The sequence below is a fragment of the Gallus gallus genome, chromosome 3 (assembly GCF_016699485.2).
Source record: "Gallus gallus isolate bGalGal1 chromosome 3, bGalGal1.mat.broiler.GRCg7b, whole genome shotgun sequence".
NCBI lineage: Eukaryota > Metazoa > Chordata > Aves > Galliformes > Phasianidae > Gallus > Gallus gallus.
The window spans coordinates 92,342,827-92,368,432 of record NC_052534.1 but is presented as its reverse complement, the minus strand read 5'-3'; the positions used below and the strand labels follow the sequence as shown (position 1 = coordinate 92,368,432).

General features: G+C 35.6%; 1 protein-coding gene and 1 long non-coding RNA gene across 5 annotated transcripts in view; one reads left to right on the top strand and one right to left on the bottom strand.

The window, feature by feature from the left end:
- The window catches only part of SNTG2 (syntrophin gamma 2), a 244,420-nt gene that overhangs the window by 54,002 nt on the left and 164,812 nt on the right, over positions 1-25,606 (bottom strand). For all 4 annotated transcript variants that reach the window (XM_025148890.3, XM_025148893.3, XM_025148894.2 and 1 more), the window contains 2 exons: positions 16,255-16,384; positions 8,917-8,955 (listed from right to left, as the gene is read on the bottom strand). In XM_025148890.3, the coding sequence (XP_025004658.1) occupies positions 8,917-8,955; positions 16,255-16,384 (169 nt within the window). The remainder of the gene's footprint in view (positions 1-8,916; positions 8,956-16,254; positions 16,385-25,606) is intronic.
- Positions 4,763-7,460, top strand: LOC112532071. The gene is made up of 3 exons (XR_003074299.2): positions 4,763-5,201; positions 5,581-5,788; positions 6,554-7,460. It is a non-coding gene; the product is annotated as an uncharacterized LOC112532071 (long non-coding RNA).

Below are 25,606 nucleotides of genomic sequence, written 5' to 3'. Positions count from 1 at the left end.
AATAATTATATACTTCATAGTAGAAATAAGGAAAAAATGACCTGCTAATTTATATCTTACAAAGGAAAAAGTATATATATCCACAAATCTGGATGTGCTATTGTTCGATGTTATTTTAAAAGAATAAAACACCTACCAAAAATTCTTCAAATTACAAGATTTCTTGTTTATTACCACTGTGAAACACCTAAGTATTAAAAGTGCTAGCAATCAAAATGCTGTTGCATTTCCTTAACTGTATTAAAAAATCACCTGTAAAATGAGGTGGTTTTTTTTTTAAATGAAGATGTGAAAAAATTCAACAAGTAGCACATACGTAGATCACCTTGTATCCCATTGAAATATTAACTGACATCTAAGTACTTATATACATTTAAGAAGAGAAATGCAGTACATCTAGAAGGCACAAAAGGTTTTTATTTGCTTGCTTTAGCATTTTTGTGTATTTAGGAGAAAAGCAAGACTTGAGATATATGCAGATTGCTGGATGAGCTAACTGAACAAAAATTACAAGAATACTCTCTAGAGGAAAGAAAAATCAACCAAGATAGCTTAAGAATAATTGCTACTGGAAGATTTGTGGTGAGCTCAGTAGTAACTGTATTACTGTTATTTTTATTGATTGAAGATAAGGGGAAGGCAAATTAGAGTGTATGTACTAATGACCATAAGAGTTTGAGAGGAAAAGTAACTGTAAATGAAAAAGACAATGGAAAAGATACTCAAGTAGGAGAAATAAAGTAGTTTAGGTTTTTCTTCCTACTGCACAGAAAATACAGGAATATGAGAAAATAGAAAATTAAAATGGAAAGAGCAAACAAAACACACTATACAGGTATACGAAGTGGGAAACATGGTAAAAATATCTGGGAGGAAAAAACATGAAGAAGATGCCAAATCTATGCTTGCCCCACCTCTGAAGGTGTTCAAGGCTAGACTGGATGGGGTCTTGGGCAGCCTGGTCTAGTATTAGATATGGAGGTTGGCGGCCCTGCATGTGGCAGGGGGGTTGGAGCTTCATGATCTTGTGGTTTCTTCCAACCCAAGCCACTCTATGATTCTATGTTTCTGTGATAAGGAGAAAAAAAAATGTTTTAAAAATTAAAGAAGGAAAACAGAATTTCCTTTATCAGAATCAATGTTTGCTTAAATTCTGCATACATACATAAATTTTTAAAAATGCATTTTTTCAAATAGAAATAGAAAAAAAAAATCTCTTTCTGACTGGTTTATTAAATGGTCGTTTAAACAGAAGAATAATTTTTCAGTTCAGCATTAATCTGTAAGGAACAATAATAATAACCGGCTTTTAATATTTAATACCAAGCTGTTCATGGTATCTTAAGTAGGTAAGTGAGAATTTAGTAGACTATCAGTTTGTTCATGGGAAACTCAGTCCAGGGGAAAAAAAAAAAAATGTTCTTTGGATTGAATTCTGACATTTGAATTTTCAATGACTAATTGGGCATAATACTACTAACTGTACCACTCTCAGCACAGCTTTCACCATTCTATTTCCATACTACATAATCAATTTAAGACTAGTATCTCAATCTGTGTGGAAAATTACCCACAGATCATCAACATATTATCAAGATTCTACTGTGATCTAATACGCATCACAGAGGTTCCTTTAGGAACAAAATGAACAACAGTACTCATTATGAGGAGACATAACAAGTCATTAACAAAACGTAATCCAATCATAGCAGATAAATGAAACTTATTTGCACTTATTATTTTCCTTCAGCAATAAGACATCTCAGTGCTGCAATGACTGCAAACTTAACATGTGTTACATTTAATAAATCCATCAGTACCTTTTGTATATAGTACTTATAGTTAAATAGTTACAAAAGGGAATGAAGCATAACACTCAAGAGAGAAATAAAGAAAGAAAGTCAAGTAGATCTCTGATGTATGAAAAGTCAATACAGAAGGGTAGGCTTGTATTATAAAAGTGAGATAAGAACCTACAACAGATGCCAACTTGGCCTGCAGATCAAGAACCAGTGTTGTTCCCTGATGCATCACAGTACAGTACAAAACTAAGAAAGCAAAGAGAAGTACACCTTGAGGTAACTGAAGAAATTGTTTATACTCTTTTTGAAAGCAAGTGGTAGAGCTTGTTTCCAAAAGTACACATACTGGAGGGAAGAAAAGCTAATAGATTTCCTGTATCTCTACGACCTTCTCTCTATCTGTCTTTCACATACATAAAGATTGTTCAGAGTCCTGTGGGTAGTGATAATTAGTTTACATCTTTACTTGTTTTAATAAGGAGGCAATGAGACTTGGGGCTGATGCCACTAACTATATTCATGATTGTCTTTTTGTTCAAGTTAGGATCCAGAACACAAAGCTCACTCTTGAATATGTGTAGCAGTAAATGGCATTTGAAAAAAATTCTTTCTGAGCACCACAGACAGTGGTAAACCAATAATATATATACTATAGCTTGGTGCAGTAGTGGCCCAACTATTGGTCTGAGTTCTATGGCCCTTCTACAGTGCACAGTTGCCTGTCATGTGAAAGGAATGCCCGATGAGAAGCAGGCAGCATGCAAATCAGTTTCCATGACTAAATGTCAGACGTATCTGTCCTGTGAGCAGATGTAACAAAACAAAGTGCATATCTCTACTGAGCTGAAAATACTAATCTATTAGCCTTCTCTCAGAAATCAAAACAGCTCTGTATGAGCCCAAATTTTCTCTTTGACAATAGCTAAGGGTCTTTCTGGAAAGAAGAGCCATATAGAATCACAGAACAGTTTTAGTCTGAGAGGGGTCTCTGAAAGTCATTCAGTCCAATATGGTGTTTGTAGCCAATGTAAATAAGTTTGCTCAGTGACCTGTTCATGTGAGTTTTGATTATCAACATATATAACGTATAACATAATAGTATATTTTGTTTTCTAATATCAAACAAAGATGGAGATTCCATAGCCTCTCTGAGCAACTTGCTCTCGTATTTGATCAAATTACCAGAAGTTTCAGTACTTAAACACATTCACACCTCTTTTTTGGGAGATCGTATTTGTTCAAATACTTAGTAATCTGGATAGGAAAACATTTGAGTTCTCTCACTGAATCCAGAGATCAAGAAAAATGGCTATCAGCAAAACAAGACCCAGATTTTAAAAATCTTTTAAATCCAATTATAAATCCTTTTCCTTTCAGTCCAGTCAGTTAAATTTTATGTTTCTGATATCAAACGGATGAAATCTTATCTTGACCTCTTAACATTGTACTTTCCCCCCTATCTTTTCTTGTTAGTTCTTCCAGTTCTGTTTGTCACTTTCATGGACATCATTCCACAGAGTATTTCTGCAATTAGAATTAATTTTACCTGAACCAGAATATCCTTTTACCTAATTAGATTTCATTCTTTATTCATGCTGCATAGTTGTTTCTTTTCTCACTTCAAAAGCAATGTTCATATCTCAACAGTAGGTGGTCAAATCTTATTTAGCTATTGTGATTCTTCTTCTGTATTAGCAAATTCCCAGTTCTGTTTGCATTCCTGTATTGTATTAAATAAGTAGGACTATTTGTGTAGCAGGAACTACCTAAACTAATTAAAAATGGAAAATTCATGTCCTCATGGTTTTGGTCCCATATGTCTATTATAAAATATCCTAGCAGTATTACAACAACAAAAAAGTACACCTAAAAAGCTATTCACTTTCTCACCAAATATTCAAACCATTTCTTCCACCATTTTGGAAAAGGAAAAAATCTTTCAAAATACAGCTACTGCAAAAGTGTCCTCAAAGAAGAAAATTCTGATGAAAATTCAGTCTTAGCTTCCCTTTACATGCCAAACAATTAAATAACAGTTCTGCTTAAAAAATGTGTTAACATAATCTTAATTGGAGAATCATTCTGAAGGAGAACTATTCTTATACTGTTAATCCAGTGAAATAGTTCTATAATATTACTTGGAAAAGCAATGGGTTCTAAAAGCTGCAAAGAGCATACTCTTAAGTTTTTCTAACAATCCACAAGGCATATCCTCGTCTTTCTGAAAAGGCATAAGGCAGAAAAAAGCAATAAAAAGGAGAATAAAAACAACTGCATTTTTCTTTAACAAATTCTAACAGCTAAGGAAGATAGCTTAACTAGAGAAAATGACTTCTGACTGAAGCCAGAACTACACTGCTACACACTGCCAGAGACATCACAGAAAAAGCTAAACGCTGGAAGAAGTAGTCTTCATTAGGGTAAGAAGCATTACTGACTTGTGCTTTTTTGAACATTTCAACATAAATAGGAGTACATTTCTTTCACTGAATCCATTCTACACTTCTTAGAATCCAATGTTTAGAAATCTCACAATTTCAAAGAAAAATTTAAGATAAACTTTCATTAACACACACACACACAAAATGGAAAATGTAAACTTCATGGAAACTGAGAAATGCGTGTGTTTTAGACAACGTGTCACATTTCATGAAATAAGTTCAGAAACACAGTTGTATAATTTCTTGGTTTGTTCTGGAAAGCCTGGCAAATTCTGCAAACTTTTTTTATCTGCAGCAGGCTTCTCTCAAAAATAAGTATAATTATTTACCCCACAGAGGTACTACATAATAGCTGACTGACTATAGGTTAAAAAGTTCAAGTACTTTGAAGTGGTACTTATCTGTTAGAATAAGTTGTATTTTCAGTGAAAGAGAAGAGGTCCAAGAAAAATCTTTGAAGCAGATCAAGAGAATTTCACTAGAATTCTCTTGCATAGCTGACCTCCCATGCAAAAGAAGTTAAAACAGACACCAAGGAACATCTCAATTCCACTTTAAGTGGTTACTTTATGCTTGAAAGAATTTAGTTCTGCTGCCTTTCTACAGTTGCAAATTACAAAACTGTCTGCAAGAATCTAACTTCCCCAAACTAACAATTCAGATTAACTAACCTTTTACGAGAGTATATGTAAGGTTTCTTTTAACTTGCAGCATGAAACCAAGAGAAAATGTTCATGGCATACCTGGGACAGCAGTTCTACAAGAAGGAACAATGGGAAAACTCTCCATATTTGAAAATCTCCTTATTCAGAATTAGGACTGCAGAGTCATCAAAAACAGAGGGGAAAAGAGGCTTCTGAGAAATACAGTACCTTATTTCTTCAAAATGCAAAGCCAATGATACCTATTTTCTTTTGTAGAAGATGTTCCCTTATTGATTTAAGGGTCTCCAGCAAAGGTAATTGCATAATTTCTCCAGGGCTTTATTAACTTTAAGAATGATACGAAAATCTCTTCTTACGTCTAACATGAATTGCTCGCTGTAAATACGTTAGACTATTTTTTTTATCCTATCAAATTATTATTATAGATAAAATAATTTACTATATATTAAAATTGAAATTATTTCTGTCTGGATGAATTAGAAAAAGACTAAAATTTCTTAAGTTCAAAACCAGGGAAAAACCACCATAATCTAGAATATGTAGCTTGTGTGGCATAATTACTTGCCTTTTGCACTTGTTATCACTAAGCAGTAACATTCTTGAAAATTTCTTTTATATCTCTGTACTTCATTCTTTAAGTTTCAAACCCCATTTCTTTCTGTCTTTCCACAGAGGTCATGGATAACCTCCGGTCAGCATTTTCTCTGAAAAAGTATATCATCACATGCAGTACACCTGCCAAGGCCCTACAACAAAACAACTTGTTGTCTTAAAGTAACTTAGTACATATCGCCTAGGATGCTTGCCTCTTTCTCCAAAGCCACAAAGGAGACAATGTTGTGGTAGATGGCCAGCCCTCGCCTGACATTAAACTGACAAGGTAATACCTTGGGAAACTGTTGGACATTGCAGACAGCACAAGGGGAAAATTGCTTGGCCAGCTCAAGCCCATGGCTAATAATAATGGGATAAACTAGCAGGCCAGATAGATGAGTAAGATGTTTTAGGAATTCTACTTGGGTGAACAATGTCAAAATACAGTAAAAAAGAGTACAAGCTTATTAACAGTAGAGGTGGTATCACATTTTATAGCAGAAATACCCAAAGAAGAATGAGAAATAAGAAAAAACATAAAAAATAAGGACCAATGCATAGATTAAAACTTAGACTTTGACCAGTCTTTGTAGTATCTCCAGGCCTCAGAAGTATAAACACCATCAAAAATTTCCCTCATAGTGTAACCTGAGATTTAATCATTTTTGTTAGTACTGATTCCAGTAACCACCTGTTGCAGTTGACCTTTTTAGTGAAGGCTGACTTCTGATACACTGAGTAGAAGACAAATATTTGTCTTTGTCTTTTTCTAAGAGGGCATTTTTTTTCTTACAGGTAAGTTTTGTTACCTACCTATCCCTTGCTGATGCATCTTAATCTGTGTCCTCTAGTCATTCCTCATCACATGCTATGCTTTCATATATGTTGTTTCTAGATTTCATTTTTTGTATGATTTCCACCAGAGGTCAAGAGCAAGCTCATGGTTTAGGCAACTGTCTCTTTCTTTACTGAAGACATTTTAGAAATATCAAAATAAAAAATGATCCGAACTCCTGTTAATTCAATTAATGCATTACTGCATCCTTTGCAGGTCTTGACTCTGGTTGTGAAGGCCAATGAATAGTTCTGGAGAAGTATTTCTGCAGTGAAAATAAAGGATTCTTCCAGTGCTCTAAATTATTGACTTCTATAAATACTGAAAACCTTATAATCACTACAAAAGAGAAAATGAAACACATATATGCAAACACAGAGACAGAGAGAGTTCACCTTTTCCTCGAACTGCAAAAATCAAAACAAACAAGGCAAAAGACATCACAGGAAACTGTGAAAATCTGTTTTATACCATAAGACTATATAGTCTTAGTTAATATTTGATCAATATTTTCCTATTTTTACCAAGAAGAAACTGTATTGTTTTAGTAGAAGACAAGAAATGCTTGTATTAGTTTTAAAAAAGATTAAAAAGAAAGAGCAAATGAAATTAAAAAAGAAAAACAACACTCTTTGAAGTAGTTTTTCTGTACTGAGAATCACCTAATTTACTGTTTCACAAAAGGCATACAGCAATCCAGCAATGTGTCTTTTAGAAAATTGAGTTCCCAGTCTAACCGCCTGCTGATAACACAGAATCAAGTGCTTTTCAAGTCCCTAGAGAACTGTAATAAATTACATCAGGCAGAATAAAAAGTTATAGTACTGGGAAAGTGGTGACTGTAAACATTTTTCATAACCAATAAAATAATGCACAACCTGGCTCAGTCCCCCTTTCTCCTGAGATCTACACAGGTAGTACAGATGCTTGGAGCCACAGCTGTAGCTGTGGTACTTACTAAATAACTTAAATTTTTATAATACCTGTATAGCTGTTAAATAATTGTAGTTGTGGACAAACTGGCACTGCACAGGCTGGGGTAACTCTCCATACAAGAGAATAACCCAGTGTTTGCTGCTGTCAGTCCTGACTTAAATATTCAAGGCCTGACATTAAAGTTCTGATTCTATGATTTGTTATTCTCAAATTCTGCATGGAAAAAGTGTGATAAGTATTACTTAATTTTAGGCACTTTAGATGCTAAGCTAAGAGGTTACTCTTCTAAGGATCAAAGGGATAATTTAAAGCAGCAGTACCAAGTTCCTCATATCAATAACTCTGGAATGGGATAATTTTCTACACTTATTATAGAGTCAGCTTATGGAGACTAACCTGCTAATTTAGGAAATCAAATGTCAGGTTGTATGACTGTCCCCAGTAGTTTTTTTTTTAAAAAAAAAGAAGGAAGAACATGTCATATCAAATTCAATACTTTTTCCCCTAGCTTTTGTAATCAACAGTTTTTCATATGGATTTGATTAATAATTAAAAACCACGGTGAAGAAATAAATTAAATGCTTCCTTCTTATACAACGCAGTATTTATTTTGGTTTGGGATAACTGCTGGCTATCTGCCATACACAGAATTAAAGTGGGTATCTTCTTTTCGTTCAGGTGCATTTTTTCTTGAATACTGACATAAATATAAGAAAATGTCACATGTAAGAATATGTAAATGGTTAAATATTTCTAATAGCTTCTAGAAAAGTCGGTCAATTTACAAGCATGTTTTACAAATGACAAATCAGTGACATATAAAACAACACAAATCTGCCACAATAGTAACAATTATTTATTTATTCCCAGCAAGAAGGATTTTTGACTCAGTTTTTGATATCTGCAATAAAATTCTATAATAAATTACTTTAGTAAAACATTAAATATAGAAGACATCTTGCCTAATTTTCAGTTTTTAATCCATAAACCAGCATTTTTTAGAAACTGCAAGGATTGAGCTCTTTCTTCCTGACTAATGGTTCAGTGCTAGACTGATGCTGTGAAAGCACATATAAAATGAAATTTTCCAATAAAACCTTCAAAATGTTTCCCAAACTTACAGGATTAACCTGAAAAAATGCTAAAATTATATTTTACCTAGTGAAAGAAAAAGAGCTGTAAGAAGTAAGAAGGCTTCCCAGTGTGATAAATTCATTTGGGTCTTCGGGACATTTGGCTAGCAGGAGCAGGAGAAATAGCTCACCAGGCTGACCTCCAGAAGTCCCAGACAAATGATGATGGCAAATATGCAATTTGCACAATATGACAAGTCCAAAGCAGATTAGATCTGTAACTTGTTGGCTATCTGTGCACTATGTGAGATTTAAACACACGGTTAACTTGTCAGACTCACTGTGATTATATTGCATTCAAACACACTTCTGCTTTCCAAGGTACGGTTGTAAGTTGCACTGTACCCCTCTGTCATGTATATACATTATGTACTAAAGTAGAACAATTCAGAACTTAAAACCATAGAAAACTTTTAGTATTTGCAAATGGCTTAAATGTGTGCATTTAAGCACTGCAAATTTTTCAACAACAATCATTAGAAAATGTGGATAATATGATGAAAGTCTTACCTGGTCTGACGGAGAAGAGCATTTATTTGCCATTTTCATCTACAGGACAGAGAAGTAGAATACTCTGAGTTATTAATAAACTGATATTAAGTGTTTCTGTGATACAACTAGCACTGAGATAGTTACTGAACACTGTATTCACTTCCAAATAATAAGAAATTAAATAACTCCATGCATAAATACTAGATTATTACTTAGTGTATAATACAAAACACTCAAAATTTCCCAAGAAATCCCTCAAAAAGATTTGCATTTTTGAATTTGTTTTCCACTCTGTGTAAAAAATATTATACTGTACACACCTTACTTACAACCATAATGCACAAGACATGATTAAAGATGAAGCAAACATCAGTTAGAATTTCCTTTTAGTTTACCATTCAGTATAAATAACTTATCTTTCTTTCAGTTCACTATTCAGATAAGAGTTAGCCTGACTTTAGATTTTCTTTGGCAGTTTGCAGAGATGAGTAGTGGGCAAACCCTGGCAGATACTCTCTCCTTTAAGTGAAGTATTAGTAGGTATACTAACAATATGGAATCAAGAAAGAAGACTAAATTACTGGAAATACAAATTACTCTACATGCAGGGATATAGACTGCAAGGAGCTGCACAGATGATGAGTAATTCCAATGACCTTGCTGGCACAAAGCCTGTGTTGTAACAGGTGAAAGGTTTGTGATAAATACCAAAAGCTACAATTATGCATGGGAAAACCATAATTGCTACAGGAAAAGAGCAGAAGAAATCCAGAATCTTGTATCCTGGCAATAGTAGATTTGTAAGATGAAATCTGCAGATAAGCAGTGCATGTTTGCAGTCATGTAGCTCTCAGCCTTCTCTCCTCCTTGTTCCAACAGGAACAGGTTAAAAATAGAAAAAGCAATAAGACTTAAGGGTGAAGATAAAGACAACTTAATAAGCAAAGGGAAAAGGAAAAAAAAGAAGTGATTCGAAGGCAATCTCTCAGTGTCTGCTGCAAGCAACCAGATGTCCAATATGTCTCCTAGCAGTTGTGGAAGAAAAGCACCCAACTTTTTCCACTAACCCATGCTTATTGCTGAGCACAACATTGATGGCATGGAATATCTCCTCAGTCAGTTTAAGTCAGCTGTTCCAGCTATGACCCTTCACAGTTTCTTGCCCATTCCTTACTGAGTGTGGTTCAGAGTGAGAAAAAAATAAAGCCTTGATGCCTTACAAGCACTGACGAGCACCAGCCAAAACACTGGTATCAATACAGATTTAGCCACACATGTAAACCACTGCACCATGAGCTCTGCAATGAAGAAAGTTAATTCCATCCAATCCAGGTCCTGGACATCTGCATGCAAGCAGCCAACAGGCTTTGTATTACAACTAATTGCAGAGGCCTCAGGATGTGCCAGGGTTGGCTGGAAACAGGGTTTGCTGACACACTGGAACAGGTTTCTCAAAGAGGTTGTGAATGCCCCATACCTGGAAGCATTCAAGGCCAGGCTGGATGTGGCTCTGGGCAGCCTGGGCTGGTGGTTGGCAACCCTGCACATAGCAGGGGGGTTGAAACTCCATGATCACTGTGGTCCTTTAAATCCAGGCCATTCTATGATTCTATGAATTCTTGTGGGCTCTCTGAAGCTGTTCAACTTGTTTATCCATAAAATATCAATATAATGACCATGAGACTGTTGCTTATTTGGTTTTCACAAAGTACCATTGTGGGACGTAATGATATATATGTACATATGCTCAACTTCAGCTACAGCCAATCTCCAGTGCTTCAGAGACAAATAAATGCACAAAGTAACTACAAAGGACCCAAGGTATACACACAGAAAATATGATTTCCCTGTAAGTAACCAAAGACATGATAAATACTACTATAATGTAAACCAATGCAGATAATCAGAACTGACAGTGATCCTATCTCCTTCACCTTTCTCTCTGGTTCAGTCAAATTACTTAAGCACTCAGTGTAACAGGAAGAACTTTGCTACCTTGCTTTATATTTTATTATGTTCCAATGAGCCTGGAAACCTGAGTATGAAACAGACCACACAGTTTTTTCTGGTGAGTGAAGGAAGAGTACTATAAAGACCATTCTCATCACCAGTTCAGATTACTTCTGGTACAGGCAATAGGAAGGAATGCTTCCTACTCCACAGTGTTTCACTGCACAGCCTTAGCTCATTCCCTATTCAAAGCAGGGATGGCTGCAGCCCTGATGTAACTCAGGGGAGCAGAAAGATCTCCTTCTGCACCATGTTACATCAGGAGGAGAGAAAAGTATGCACTCTCCACTTTGCAAGGCAGCAGGTGCTCTCTATATCCCTGCACAGCTGGTGCACTGAGACAGGAATACAAATGCAATAGGCTACATCTTACAGGGACTGCATGAGTTTTCAGCACTGCAGTATAATAACTGGAGACATCAGGAGAGGCTAAAACCAAAACCTTGGGCCTACAGAGACAGCAGGCAACTTGGAAGCATTAAGCAACTGTAATTACTACACTGTTTTAAATGAATACATACAGGGCAGGAACGGAATGGGGATGAAATCAGAACCATACACCTACATCTAAATATCTCCCAGGTGGGGATTTATCTCACTGTTGGCAATGTTAATAATAATAATAATAATTTTACATTTGATATACCTATACTATCTTTCTAGTCAGCACAGAGAGAGAGGGAAAGATCTTGACAGGTACCTATTTCTTCTTTTCTGGCTCTAAGAGGGTTGTATGCAACTGCTTATTGTTTGGCTGAATTTAGGCAATGAAATTCCCATCCTTAGTGACTTCCCTTTACCATCTCAATGGTTTGATAAGTAGTATTTTCAAATGCAATTTTCTGAGTTTAAAATTAAAAAAAAAAGGCAGCAGCAAAGAAGTATCACATTTTCATCCCATCAGTAGGATTGCTTGTGTAATCATTGAGACAGTCCCGCTTTTATATTGCTTCCTGCAGATTATAGACACTCATGGATTTTATTTCCATCTGTATCTATCACACATATCACTGTATAATGAAAAGAAGCCATCTTCCCTCTTTCTTTTCATATGTAAGTTCGAAACTCATAGCTCCTAAGCCAGAAATTTCTCTGTACTGTGATAGAGAGTATCATTTATATATACCTGTACATTTAGGCATAGCAGAAAGTGTTTAAATACTACAACATGTGCATTAAAACAGCTGTCAGAGGCAAATATCCCTGTTTTCAAACCAAATTTTAAATTTCTATCATCCTCCAGTGAAGCTGCTGGAATTATTTACAAAAAAACAAAAAAAACAACAAAAAAAACTGCTTACCGTGGAACAACTGTGTCTTAACTCATTCTCTTACCTGCTAGTAAATTACTCATCTATTTGTGATTAATGTACTGAAAAATAACAGCTTTAAAATATGCTGAAAGAAAAAGAAAAAGCTTGAGAAAGTTATAAATGTCTTTTTAATGCAAATGAACTGGCAGCATTAAATTTAGAATCATAGAAGCACCAAGGTTGGAAAAGACCTACAAGATCATCCAGTTCAACCATCCACCTACCACCAGTATTCCCCACTAAAGCATGCTCCTCCACACAACATCTTGAACATCTCCAGGGTTGGCGACTCTACCACCTCTCTGGGCAGCCCATTCCAGCACCTGACCACTCTTTTGGAAAAAGTGTTTCTTGTTTTAGGTGTTTCTGTCTGTCATTACCACAGTAATGTTTAGTACTATGTTTGAAAAAAAAAAATTAAGATCTATGAGAAAAGCTTCATATGTTCAATAGCTGGCTACTTGAATAGTGCAAAGCAGAGGGAGAAGTTATTCAAAAGAACTCATGTAAAAATCATCCCCAGAACAGCACTGCCACTTCATCCTACAAAGAACCTTCTAACTAAGCAAATAAGAACAGAAAGAGTGAGAAGCAGATGCAGATTGAGTTGTCTCCTGTGCTTTTGGATTTGACAGTTTCTGTTTCCAATCTCTTCTCGGTTTCTTTAACTGTACCACCTCCTGTGAGAAAAGAGGTGCATGAAGAAATAAATATGAGGTTCGGATTCACCAAAGGTAAATGTGGAAATCTTGGAGAATATTGAGAAGTTTGGGGATTGAAACACAAATGAAAATGATGGGGAAGATTCATGTGGGTGGAACAGCATGTGGAATACAAGAATATGAACAGACTGGTGAATAATATGGGGGAAGGGTCCTTAGCAAAAAGCAATCCACTGCTTGTATTACTGTTACCAGGAGATTTCCCTAGCTAAAAGTACAAGGCACGTATCAGTAAGCAGTGCTGGAAAGACACCCTTACCTCTTTCACTGTGTTGTAACATTCCCCATGCTTCTGTGTTTTATAAGAACTACCCATCTCCACAGCTTAGTACCAGAATCATTATTTCTCATCTACTGATCAACACTTCCTAGATACGCAAGCATCCAGGGGTAGCAACCTTATGTAGCAATGACTCTCCACATCTTCATTATTGAAAGATAACTCCTCCTTTCTATTTTATCCCCAGAGAGCTTGCCTTTGCAAAGATGTTAGATGTTTCAGTACTTCAAAAGAGTAGTCTGACATTAGCAGAAGTGTCACATTGCGGTAGTTATTTTTACAGTGCCTACAATAGGGTTATCTTCTGGCATAACCAGGAGATCTGACAGAGGGCTGCCTATTGCTGGACGAGACTGTTAAGTGGCAAAGTAGCAAAATAAAATATATTGAAAAAAGGGTGGCATGAAAGAGAGGGTGCCTGGTATCATGAGCAATTTAAGAACTAAAATTCAAGATGAAATTATTCAAAATGGTATGCAAAGGTATACGATAAAGGTTGTATATAAAGGAGTAGCATTAATAGGCATAGCTGAATTAAGAATGATTAAGCTGCAGGCAGACTGGATCAAGTCAAGAAATAAATATTAGCAAAATCTAAAAATGAGCAGAAGTAAAACAGAAGAAAGGAAAATATTGCTTAAATGCTTAGCAATGGACCTGGTAAGAGCAATGGCATTCTTTATGCCAACAGTATCAGTGTGAAGGTCCATTGTGATTGAGTATCAAGAAAATAACTTATATAAAGATATGAAGGCATGGGACAATAATAACAATATATATATATATATATTTAAACTATTTGTAAAAGCAATTGAATTCAGTGTCAGCAAAATAAATAAATTAACCTTTAAGTAGATAAAGGATAATGTGAAGCAATCTCTGAAAAGCAGTGATTCTCTTCAGGGACTACAGGAGAGGTGCAGATAGAACAAGGTAGGAGGAACTTCAGATTTCTGAATGATGATAACGACAGCTACAAAATTTTGCAAAACGATAACAGTGAGGTAATAAAATGCATCCAGAATGGATTTTCAAGAAGACTAATCTAAAGGCCTTGCACTGTTTGCTGTGAATATCAAACACTCTGTGTCCCTTGCCCCCTCAGAGGCCGGGAGCAGACTCTTGTTGTCTTTTGCTATACACTTAAGCTGCACTCCAACCTCATCTTCGGTGTCTTAAAAAAGGTAGTTTGCAATGAAATAGATACTGTTATGCTATTATACCTCCTGTTTTGATTATTAGTAATTAAAACAGCACTGTGTCCAGACCAGTCCAGTCACAGCACAGGCTACACATCTGACAGAGCCTGTCAAGCACTAAATTGAAGAAGTTTACTTTTTTCTAATGTGATTTGTACAGACTTTACTCTGTATCTGACCGAGAACAATGAATGCATGATTTTTTCAAGTTTAAAAAAAAAAAACACACAACAGATTTCTTCTCTGAACAGTCACTTAAAAGTACACCTACTTTGGTGTGGACTACTTTGTTTACAGAATTCATTATTTTGATAGATAACTGAGAAGACCAAGGAAAATACTCTGTATAAAAAAAGAATATTGTTGCTGACAGGTTGCAAAACCATTAAGATATTGTGTCAGGACACATTCTACTGGACATAGCACATATGGAAAATTACAGACTAGAGCCCTGCCCATAATAAAAACTGCTTATATTTATAGCTGCTTTCTACTGGATTATTCACCTATATCCTTAAAGTGGCATTTTCTTACTGTGTTTTTTAGATAGAAAAAGAAATGTGATTAGGAACTACAGTCTGGAATTGCTCTAAAAATATTCCCACATAATTTACATTGCTTTCTCAGATTTATCAAATAGCAATATCTATAATTTAGAAAGAACGTATCACAAGCAAGTGTATTTGATTTTGTCAAATATATTGACTCAGTAATTGAATGTTAAAAAATGATTAATTTAATAAAAGAACTGTTTTGGTCAAATGTGATTACAAGTAACTTTTGAAGACCAGAAAAATAACTTCTATTTATAATCTGGTTTGACCAAATATTTATGTTGAAACTCAATAAAAATTACAGAATATAATTTAAAGAACTAAGCAACAATTAATCTAGAATAAAAAGTACCAATTAAAGATACCTAGTCTATCAGATCAAGATTAATAAACAAAATTACAGTCTAAACACATCTTAAATAATAATAATAATAATAAAATACTAAAACCTGTGCAGGCAATTCTTCCAGGGAGAGCTGAACACTTCTTTTTTCATCATTGATTCCTACCATTTCAGAAAGACTGAGATATATTTTCAATACAGAACATGTTTGAGTTGCCTGTTTAACTCTATGATTCATTCCAGGATCTTCAATAATTTCCAGTTGTTCTTCCTTGGAATAATAATGTCCTGTCCAAATAATGATTTTCTGTTTCTCTAGGGATTATTTAATACTTATGCTTGCAACAGCAAATGCCACTTATAAATTTACAGCCTTAACTTATACCTGGATAAGCACCCTTACACTTCTACAGAGAAGGATGAAATAATATGGTTTTAAATAAAACAACCAAACAACTTAGAGAGGTAAAAATACCATCTCCCAGTACACCACTATAAGTCACACTTCGCTAACTACTATTCTATTCCATTCTAGCTACTAGCTAGAATTTCCACATGCCTCCTTCAAAATCAATACTAATTTCAAGCACATTTTAATTACAAAAATGTAAACATGAACTATTTGGTCATATCTAAAGCTCTGTGAAATGACCAGGAAGGATCAATATTTTTCCTTAAAAAGGCTTTGAAATAATAATTAAAATCTGTTTTTTTTTTTCTGTTATTTGTTTTAAAGTAACACTGCAACTCTTGAAAACTTCTTAATACTTTTGATTGATCAGACAACCACTTCCTATTGTTTCCTTTGTCCTTTTCCTTCCCATTAGAACACACTTTATATGTTGTATCTTAAGTGTGAATTGTTTTCTGCCCTTGGAAAATTAGATATATTTTTACAATAGCACAGACAAGAAAATATGCAGAAAGTAACATACATTTTGCAGTGTCAAATCACTGATGTTAGTTGATATTGCTCTCAGCCAGTCAGCACTCTCCTGGGCTGTATAAAACTGAAGTATCCCAGTACTAACTCCATCGAGTGCCAGCACTTCAAATGCATTAGATCTGCGGTAAGAAGAAATATATCCGTAAAGGAAGATACATCAGTTTTCTGAAACTGTCCAATATTTCTCAGTGTCTACAATATCTTAATATCTTAACAACTTCTGAAAAGTCTTGAGGTTTGAATTTACAAATCAAAAGAAAGGCAACAAAAAAGAAAGATAATAATGGACAGTATCAGGAGCAACATATACAATAAATACTTTCTCTGTACGAGCATCTATATGTGCTGATTATTTACTTCCCTTAAGTATATAGACTACATTAATTATTTCTGAACTTAGGGCATTGTATTCAATAAATATGCATTAGATCTTTTGAACAAACATAAACATTATTGAAACCAAAATGCCTTTTTTTCTTTACTGTGTTTTGGTTCCATTTGCTAGCAATGTATATGCTGCAGCAAACTATCTTTTCCAGTTTTAATGTCTTTGATTCCCATAGTTTCTACATAAAAATCTAAGCAACATTTCCTTTAAATTCTTTTACGATGCAGAAATTTGTAAATTGTACTTACACATTTCTTTAAATCATTTTTGAATGTAAGGAACTTTCTCATAACAGCATGTACGTGTGCTAAGATCCAATTGCATTTTATTCAATTTTTATGCATACTTTATGTATTTACAGCAAATTTGTTCTGCAGATGCCAACGTCTTCCTTGCTATGTTCAGTATATTGAGTACTATGCATCTATCTCTGAAATCACATACATCTGGATGATGGTGGAATATATTTCTTTTCACATACTAAGACTATTAAAACTTTCAGAAGGAACAACAGAAGTTTATTACATAGTGGCATGGAAGTACACTGGTCTTTAAAATATATGACATGCAATAGTTTCATCAATTAAACTTCAGAAAGCTACATAGGCGACTTCAGCGCCCATGGGTATAATGAGAATTAGATTTCATTTATATCCTTTTATAGAATCACAGAATATCCTGAGTTGGAAAGGACCTGTAAGGATCATCAAGACCAACTGCGGGCTCAACACAAGAACATCTCAAAATCAGACCATATGTCTGAGAGCGGTCTCCAGACAGCTCTTGATCTCCTATAGCTCAGGGCTGTGACCACTGCCCTAGGGAACCTGCCCACTACCATGTGGTGAAGAACCTCTCCCTAATCCCCACCTGACCCTTCCCTGACACAACTCCATGCTGTTCCATCAGGTCCCATCACTGTCATACAGTCCACATCACCGAGCAGAGTTCAGTGCTACCCCTTCTGCTCCCTGTGAGAAACTGCAGGCCACCATGAGGCCTCCCCTCAGCCTGCTTTGCTCTGGGCTAAACAAACCAAGGAACTTCAGACCCTTGTCATATATCTTCCCCTCCAGACGCTCCCCCATCTTTGTAGCCCTCCTTTGGATACTCTCTAGGAGTTTCATGTTCTTTTTGTAGTGTGGCACCTAAACCTGCAAACGGTACACAAGGTGAGGTCACACCAGTGCAGTGTAGGGCAGGACAGTCCCTTCCCTCGCCTGGCTGGCAATGTCATGCTCAATGCACCCAGGATATGGTTGGCCTTCCTGCCTGCTTGGGCATGCTGTTGACTCATGTTCAGATTACTGTTGACCAAGATCCCTTTCAGCAGGGCTGCTCTCCAGCATCTCATCCTCCAGCTTGTACTTATAGCCACCGTTGTGCTTCAGTTTCTTTTGTAGATAATTTGTGGAATACTTTTGCTATCTGCTGCATTTACACAGTATTCATACTTCTATGCTATATCGCTTAGTTTACTTCTAGTTTAGTATCAAAAATAAACTATTGAATCAAGATCGCTGTTAAGTTGTGGGGTTGTTTAACCTGCGACTCTCTTATCTAAGGTGAAATCCTTTACTGTTTAATTTATAATAAACATCAGCATAAGCATTCAAAGTGACACAGAATGGTTAACAGGCAGTTACTCACTCATGACTTGCTGAAAAAGTTATTAACCTAACATTCATAATAAGAGTTCTGACGATGAACATGAAGAATTAAAACTACATACTTGCTAAAAATAGTAATCTAAAACACTCATCATATACAATATTAACAAGATCCCAAATTCTAATAGACACATATATACATCAGCTGATAGAATTTATTGTTAAAGTATGAAGTGGTATGCTTGCAGCTAACAAAAACAATGTCCTCTGTCTGAAGGATTAAATCCATAACAGCTGATTCCCTTGTCTTCCTTTTATGATAGAATTGTCATGGTATCTACTAAGATTTGACATAAATGGCACAATTCTGTGTCACTTTCATTTCAGTAGATCTGTTTTACCTCTTTGGAAAGAAAGAAAAGGTCAAAACAAATCCTTATATTGTCTTCTGGTGAATAATCGCCTGTTAAGAATACAGTTTCCTTTATCTAAAGCTCTCAAAAAGATCCCAATAGTGCAGTAATGGAATGACTTATGGTATGATCTCTTCAACATCTGTCTGAGATGGGATATCTATCATTGCCTATGCATTGATACACAGAGGAGCATGAAAACAAACAATCTACTGCCATAAAGAGAAGCCAATCACAATGCCTTCTTTAGATAGTATTCTTACAAAAAGGGAGGACAATCCAGAGCATGTAACAAAGCCAGAAAACAGTCAGTGTTCTCCACTGAATCCACAGGGTCCCCAGATAATAACTTAGTTTCAAAAGATGCATAGAAGTATGCAGTGTGAATTCCTTATCCGAGTGGCACAAAGTTATACAGGTGACTGATGAAATGAATTCTTAGGAGAACAACGAATGCAGCTAACACAAGTAATCATGTAAAAATCATGTTTAAAATAAAAATCCCTAGTTACCAGCAAACCCCAAACTGCACACAATATTTTAGATGCACGTATTTCAGAAGTGACCTCACAAACAAAACACAGAAGGGAATAGCAAGTCTCTCGACCTGCTGATTTTGTTATTACTAGTACAGCCTCATTTGTGGCTATCATTCATCACTGAAAACACATACAGCTGACTCATGCTGTAACCTGATTCTGCTGTGCTGGTGGTCACATTGTGTGGTGCAGGGGACTTGGGCCTATGGGGTACCGCTGATCCCACTGTGCTAACCACAGCAGAAAACTGCTTTTAGCAGAAACCAGTTCCTTTGAAGCAAGCAAATGAAATGAAATAGAAAAAGAAAGAGCCAGCTGCTCATCAGCGCTAGCAATACAGTGGTTTTGCTCTCAAATTTGCTCAACTTTACTGTGACTACTTCTTGTTTCCTATTACAATTGTTTCTCTCTACAAAGCCATTATGTATTGCTGTATGTATTACACTGTGGTCTCAAAAGTATACTCTATAAAAAGCAACAAGTAAAATCAAATACTGGAAGTAAAACAAAAGCTGAACAAAATGATGAATTTTTTGTTTCCACTTTAAGTGAAACAAATGATAAATAATGCAAGCACCAAATAGCACTGAAATTCAGGAGATAATAAATTATAGAGGCTTAAATACCATGCTTTTCTCCATTTCCTCAAACCAAACATGGAAAAAAAAAGGGGGGGGGGGGGGACACCAGTAAACACCTACTCTGGTTAAATGACAAAGATAAGCATTCTGCTAAGTATCAACTAATAGGTTTAAGATGTCTCAGAATGCAATGAAGGTGTATCATAAAATGTCATCGTGGTTTTTTTTTGTGGGTTTTTGTTGTTGTTGTTGTTTATTTGTTTGTTTTGAGATTTCAAAGCCATCTTAAAACACAGCTCAGGGAAATTCCCATATCTTCTATTCCTCCTGTTATTGTACCACTGAAACTAGAACCAGAAATTAATAGACTGGAGTTCTTAAAACCTGATAGTTCGAAACAGCAGAAAATGAATACTGAGTATAACTTACACACAACTATATATAGGGTTAGCAGGCTACAAATCTTAGCCTGCAAATACCAGCAACCACAAAAAAAGAGGAAAAAAGCAGATAATGGAAATCAGAAATGTAAGCAGTAATTTCTCTGTCCTCTTACACCGACTATCACTTCAAATACACAATTAATGATACTAACAAGAATTTTACCTAACATTTAAGTCAGTACCAAAGCTCATAAAACTCTTCCCTGCATGAAGCAGAAGACAAAATCCTCCAGAATACTAAGGCTTCCACTTCCAAAGATTCATCAACTATATGGAATTTTACCTTCTATACTCTTCCTTTATCAGAAAGCAGCAGCCACTGAATATATCAGTTATAAATTGTCTTACTGTTGAACTGTTTGAACTCCAAGGCTGAGAAAACTGAAGGCCTGTCAAGGGTACATTTTAACATCCAATGTCAGAGATCATTTCTGCTTACGTGTAATTTCTACGGGGAAATGAACAAATGCTGCAGACTTAAAAATATATATATATATATAGGATATATAAAACTATTTTTCCTTTAACATTTCATTTAACCCTATTTGTTTTTAAAGCTTCCCTCTCTCCCCTCCCCCCATCTTTCTCTCTCATACTGCATCTGGTCACGCTATTTTTAACTCTAAATTGCATGAGTGTGAATAATAATACCAAGAATGTTTGTTTTTCTGAAATTCTCAAAATTTAAGGTGAATTACCTGCAAATTTCTCCATATTATTTTCAAACTTTTGTCCCAGTCTGTAACTGCTTGCTGAAAGCATTTCCACTAAACAGCATGAGAAGCTATCTTCTATGTTTATATCTCATATTCACACTGAGTTGATGAATAAGCCTGCACACCTGGTCTGTTTGTTAGTTTGCTTACTGAATTAATTTTTTTTAATAAAATAAGAATTATCTTAGCAAGAATGGCAGTCAGAGTAATAAATGGGCATTGGTAGACTTAGTTCTCTTCCTGTCATTGACGCTTTTTGAGAATTAATGTTAATTGACATTAAAAAAATTTAAACTGGCCACTGGGAGTTTCACAGTGTAGAGCAGTTAGCAAATAAAGGGGTGTTACATCAAAAGACTTTTCTAAGAGGTTCTCAGTGCCATCTGAAATGGGGAAAGCTGCATTTTTATGCTATTGGAGGCTAAGGATTTCACCAAAAGACATTTTAAGATTTTCAGTATCAGTGGCATGTGAAACAGTCTTTCCTTTAGTTTCATCTCAATGTACTATTGTCTTTCCTTAATAAAAGCCTAGATGCCAGCCTGACAGCAGCTGTTTCATCTGAAATTTACTACCATACTGATGCACACAGACACGTTTGCTTTGAATTTCCCCAGGTCATAATTCAGTCTTCCTTCCTGTTTCAATGATTTTTTGATGTCTGAATTCAATTTTTATTGCTTTTCTTACTGTGTTTTCTAGTGACTTGTTTACATTCCTGTATGTCTTTTTGCTAGCATGTCTATTTAGCCTGAAGTTTTATGGAATGAAAATTCCCCAAAAAACAATTGTCTGAATTACTTAATCTCTTTGCAATTGTGATTAAAAATATGGGTTTTAGTACTATAAAAAATATATAGCCTTATATATTCAAAAAATTGAGTTTCTTACATAATCGGACAATTAACAGAAACTATGAGGCTAAAAAACTACCAAGGTATTAAACAAACTTGAATTGTATATCATGTTTACTTTTTTTTTATGAACAATTTGCTTACAGTATTGTAACATTGTTTTATTTTGTATTAAACACAATAATGAAGGGAGACAACTTGAAGTGTCACAGACGTTTTCCCACTACAGATATGTTCTTTATCACTGCTCACACAGCACAGCAGCTGTATCCCATCAGATTTGTAATTACTCTTGTAGAAGAAAAGGGCAGTGCAAGATCGGATGGTTCTAGCATTGATTAGGCCTCTTACCCTGTCCCCCATGAAATCCCACAAAAGGTTATAAAAGCACTGCTGCCCGCTAAAGGAGAGAAGAGCAGGATTTAGGTGTGAGATATTTGGCTTTGCTGAAGAGAGAAACAGCAGTGGAATTACAGTCTGCCAGACAGCATGCTTTACTTGCTTGTACTAAGTACATGCTTGTACTAAGTAGAAGAACAAAAAAAGATGTGTGGGAGTTTTGCTGGAAAATAGGATCTGATGGAATGACTGAGAGCCATATGTGCTGTCACTGCATGACTGTCCTCTCCTGAAGGCATCTCTGCAGAGAAGGACTTAGGGGTCCGGGAGAACAGCAGATTGGCCATGAGCCAGCAGGGTACCTATGTGGACAAGAAGATCAACGATAGCCTGGCAGCACGAAAAAGTGCACAGCCAGCAGGGTGAGAGAAGTGATCCTCCCCCTCTACTCTGCTCTGGGGAGTCTGTATTGTATCCAGTTCTAGACTCACCAGTCCAAAAGACAGAGATCTTCTAGAGACAGTTCTGTGGAGAGCCACAGAGGTGATGAGGCAGCTGGAGTATCTTTCCTATGAGGAAAGCCTGAGAGACCAGCAATGTTTCAGCTCCTGGAGAAGACTGAAAGGGGATCTTATCGGTGCCTATAAATAACTAAGGAGGAGGTGTCAAGAGAATGGGATTGGGTTTCTTTCAGTGGTGCCCAGCGAAAGGACAAGGGGAAATGGGCACAAACTGAAACACAGGAAGCTTCATATGAACATGAGTCAAAACTTCTTTACTTTGAGGATTACATAGTTCTGGAACAGGCTGCCCAGAGAGATTTTAGAGTCTCCTTTTCTGGAGATATTCAAAATCTACCTGAATGTTACCTGAGTAACCTACTGTAGGGAACCTGCTTTTGAGGGGGGTTGGACACAAGATCAAGGGATCTCAAGATGTTCTTTCCAGCTCCCAAGATTCTATTATTCTGCTATACTCTAGAACATCTGTTCTCCTTTATAATTCTGCAAGACAGCAGTATCTCAGAGATATTCTGTGCCTAACTACAATATGGACCTAGTCCTCTTGTTGCCATCCATCAAAAGGCTCCATTAGGATCCCATGGAAAATTAATTCATAATTTCTTTATCACAGTAACATTTAATGTCATTCTTCTGCACTTTGTCCTATTATGTTGCATTCCATTTCCAACAGTCCCAGCCTTTCATAACATATTGTACTCTTCTTCTGTACTGATGTCACTGTTGATTTTAATTGATATACTTCTGTTTTCTGTATAATCAAGTATTCCTTAAGAGGCAGTAATGTCCCTTCAAACCTTTACTTTCTTTCTCATCTTACCTTTTATCAGATGTTACTCACACTCTCACCCTATTACTGCATTTCAGTTTGGTTGTGATATTTTTCATGTAAATATTCATTCTTGTTTATTTCTTCTCCTCATATTCTCCCTAATCTTTAACAAAAACTACAATCAAATACTAGTTCAGTTTTTGTAACTCAGAGAGAATAAGTTTAATTCCTACATCTTGCTCAAGATGGCTTATTTCATTACTTTCTTAATTAAATACATAAATAAAGGCTTTTTGTTATCATACTGAAATGCTAAAATGCAAAATAGAATCTCTCAGAAAGATTCTCTGTTAAGAATATAGTGAGCCAATAAAAAACACACACAGAACCCCAGAACAATACACTGAAATAATTGCAATCTCCAGAATACCAGAAAACAGAAAATAATACTAAAATTTAATTATGTTGTTTTTGTAATTGGGATCATAGTCGCAAGAACTTCTAGGGACTGGCTGAAGTAACTTCTAGTTCACCAATTTCTTCTATTTAACTTCCATCCTCAAAACAAGAAATTTTTTTTCTTTCTCTACACTCATAATGTTCAAGAAGTTATAGCTATCTTCACTTAAAGTTCCTGTCAATAAAGCAATTAAAAACATCTAAGGCTATATAGTATCTGCTGTAAGCACTACAGATATTTATCTATGCATATTTTCAAATAAGCATTCAGACATTCTGTAAGAAAAATAAAGATTACAAATGAATGGTACTACATTCTCCAACATCTATATTATTATTATTATTATTTTTTAGTATTAAAAATAAAAAAAAAAGGCCCCAAACTACACCATGAACAACAAGCTCATATTCCACTTACACTGAATTTAGTGATGAACTCTAACAGTCAAAAAATGCTTCCATTATTATATAGCAATTGTGTGTACTCACAGGAGTAGAGTTAATTGTATGTATAACCCTACAGGGAAAAATGGCAAGAACTGTAGAATGATAAAAGTAGCAGTGCTATATTGTAAAGGCAAGGTAATAGTAATTGACCTAGTAAGTAATCAAAAAGAATAAATTAACCTAACACATTACAAAGAAATAATACTCTAATGACATCAACAATATCAATTGTACTAACTCAAGGGGATTTGGGTAGTCAAAATACTTATCTTGATGTTCACATCTACTGAAGATATAACTATAAATGCAGGAAAGATTAATGGCAGCCAGCAAGTCAAGGGAAATGATCCTGCCTCTCTACTCTACACTGGTGAGACCTCACCTGGAGTACTGTGTCCAGATGTAAAGTCCTCAGTACAGGACAAACTTAGACCTGTTGGAGTGCATCCAGATGAGAGCCACAAAAATGATCCAAGGGATGGAATACCACTCCTATGAGGACAGGCTGAGAGAGCTGGGGCTGTTCAGCCTGGAGAAGAGAAGTCTCTGGGGAGACCTGAGAGTGGCCTTTCAGTATCTAAAGAGAGGCTCTAAGAAAGAAGGGGACAGATTCTTTAGCAGGGTCTGCTGTGATAGGACAAAAGGAAATGGTCTCAAACTGAAAGAAGGGAGATTTAGATTGGCTATAAGGAAGTTTTTTACAATAAAGGTAGCAAAGCACTGCAAGGGGCTGCCCAGAGAGGTCGTGGATGCCTAGTCCTCAGAAATGTTCAAGTTCAGGCTGAATGGGGCTCTGAGCAACCTGTAGGTGTCCCTGTTCACTGCAGGGGAGTTGGAGTGGATGACCTTTAACGGTTCCTTCCAATTCAAATAATTTTATGATTCTATGAAAGAAGAAGGGGAATATCAAATACAATTTTCATCTTTCCTTTGAATTATTCTATGATTGGGATGTTTTTCTTTTGTTTCATTGTATGGAAAAGACACTTCATACTCTTTGCAATGTATTTATTCTTCCTTAAGTGTAAGGAAGGAATAACATCTATTCTGTTCTTTTTTTATTTTTGAAGTACGTATGTTACTGACAGAATCTATCAAAAATATACTTGTGTTCTTAAATCACCAATCTTCAGTCTTTGTGGAAAAGTCAAATGAAAAATGAAATGTAATGAAACATCAAAAGGTAACTCCTTTTTCTTTCACTGAAAAAAAAAAAAAAGAGAACAATAGTTGAACAGATACAGATGTTTCTGATTATC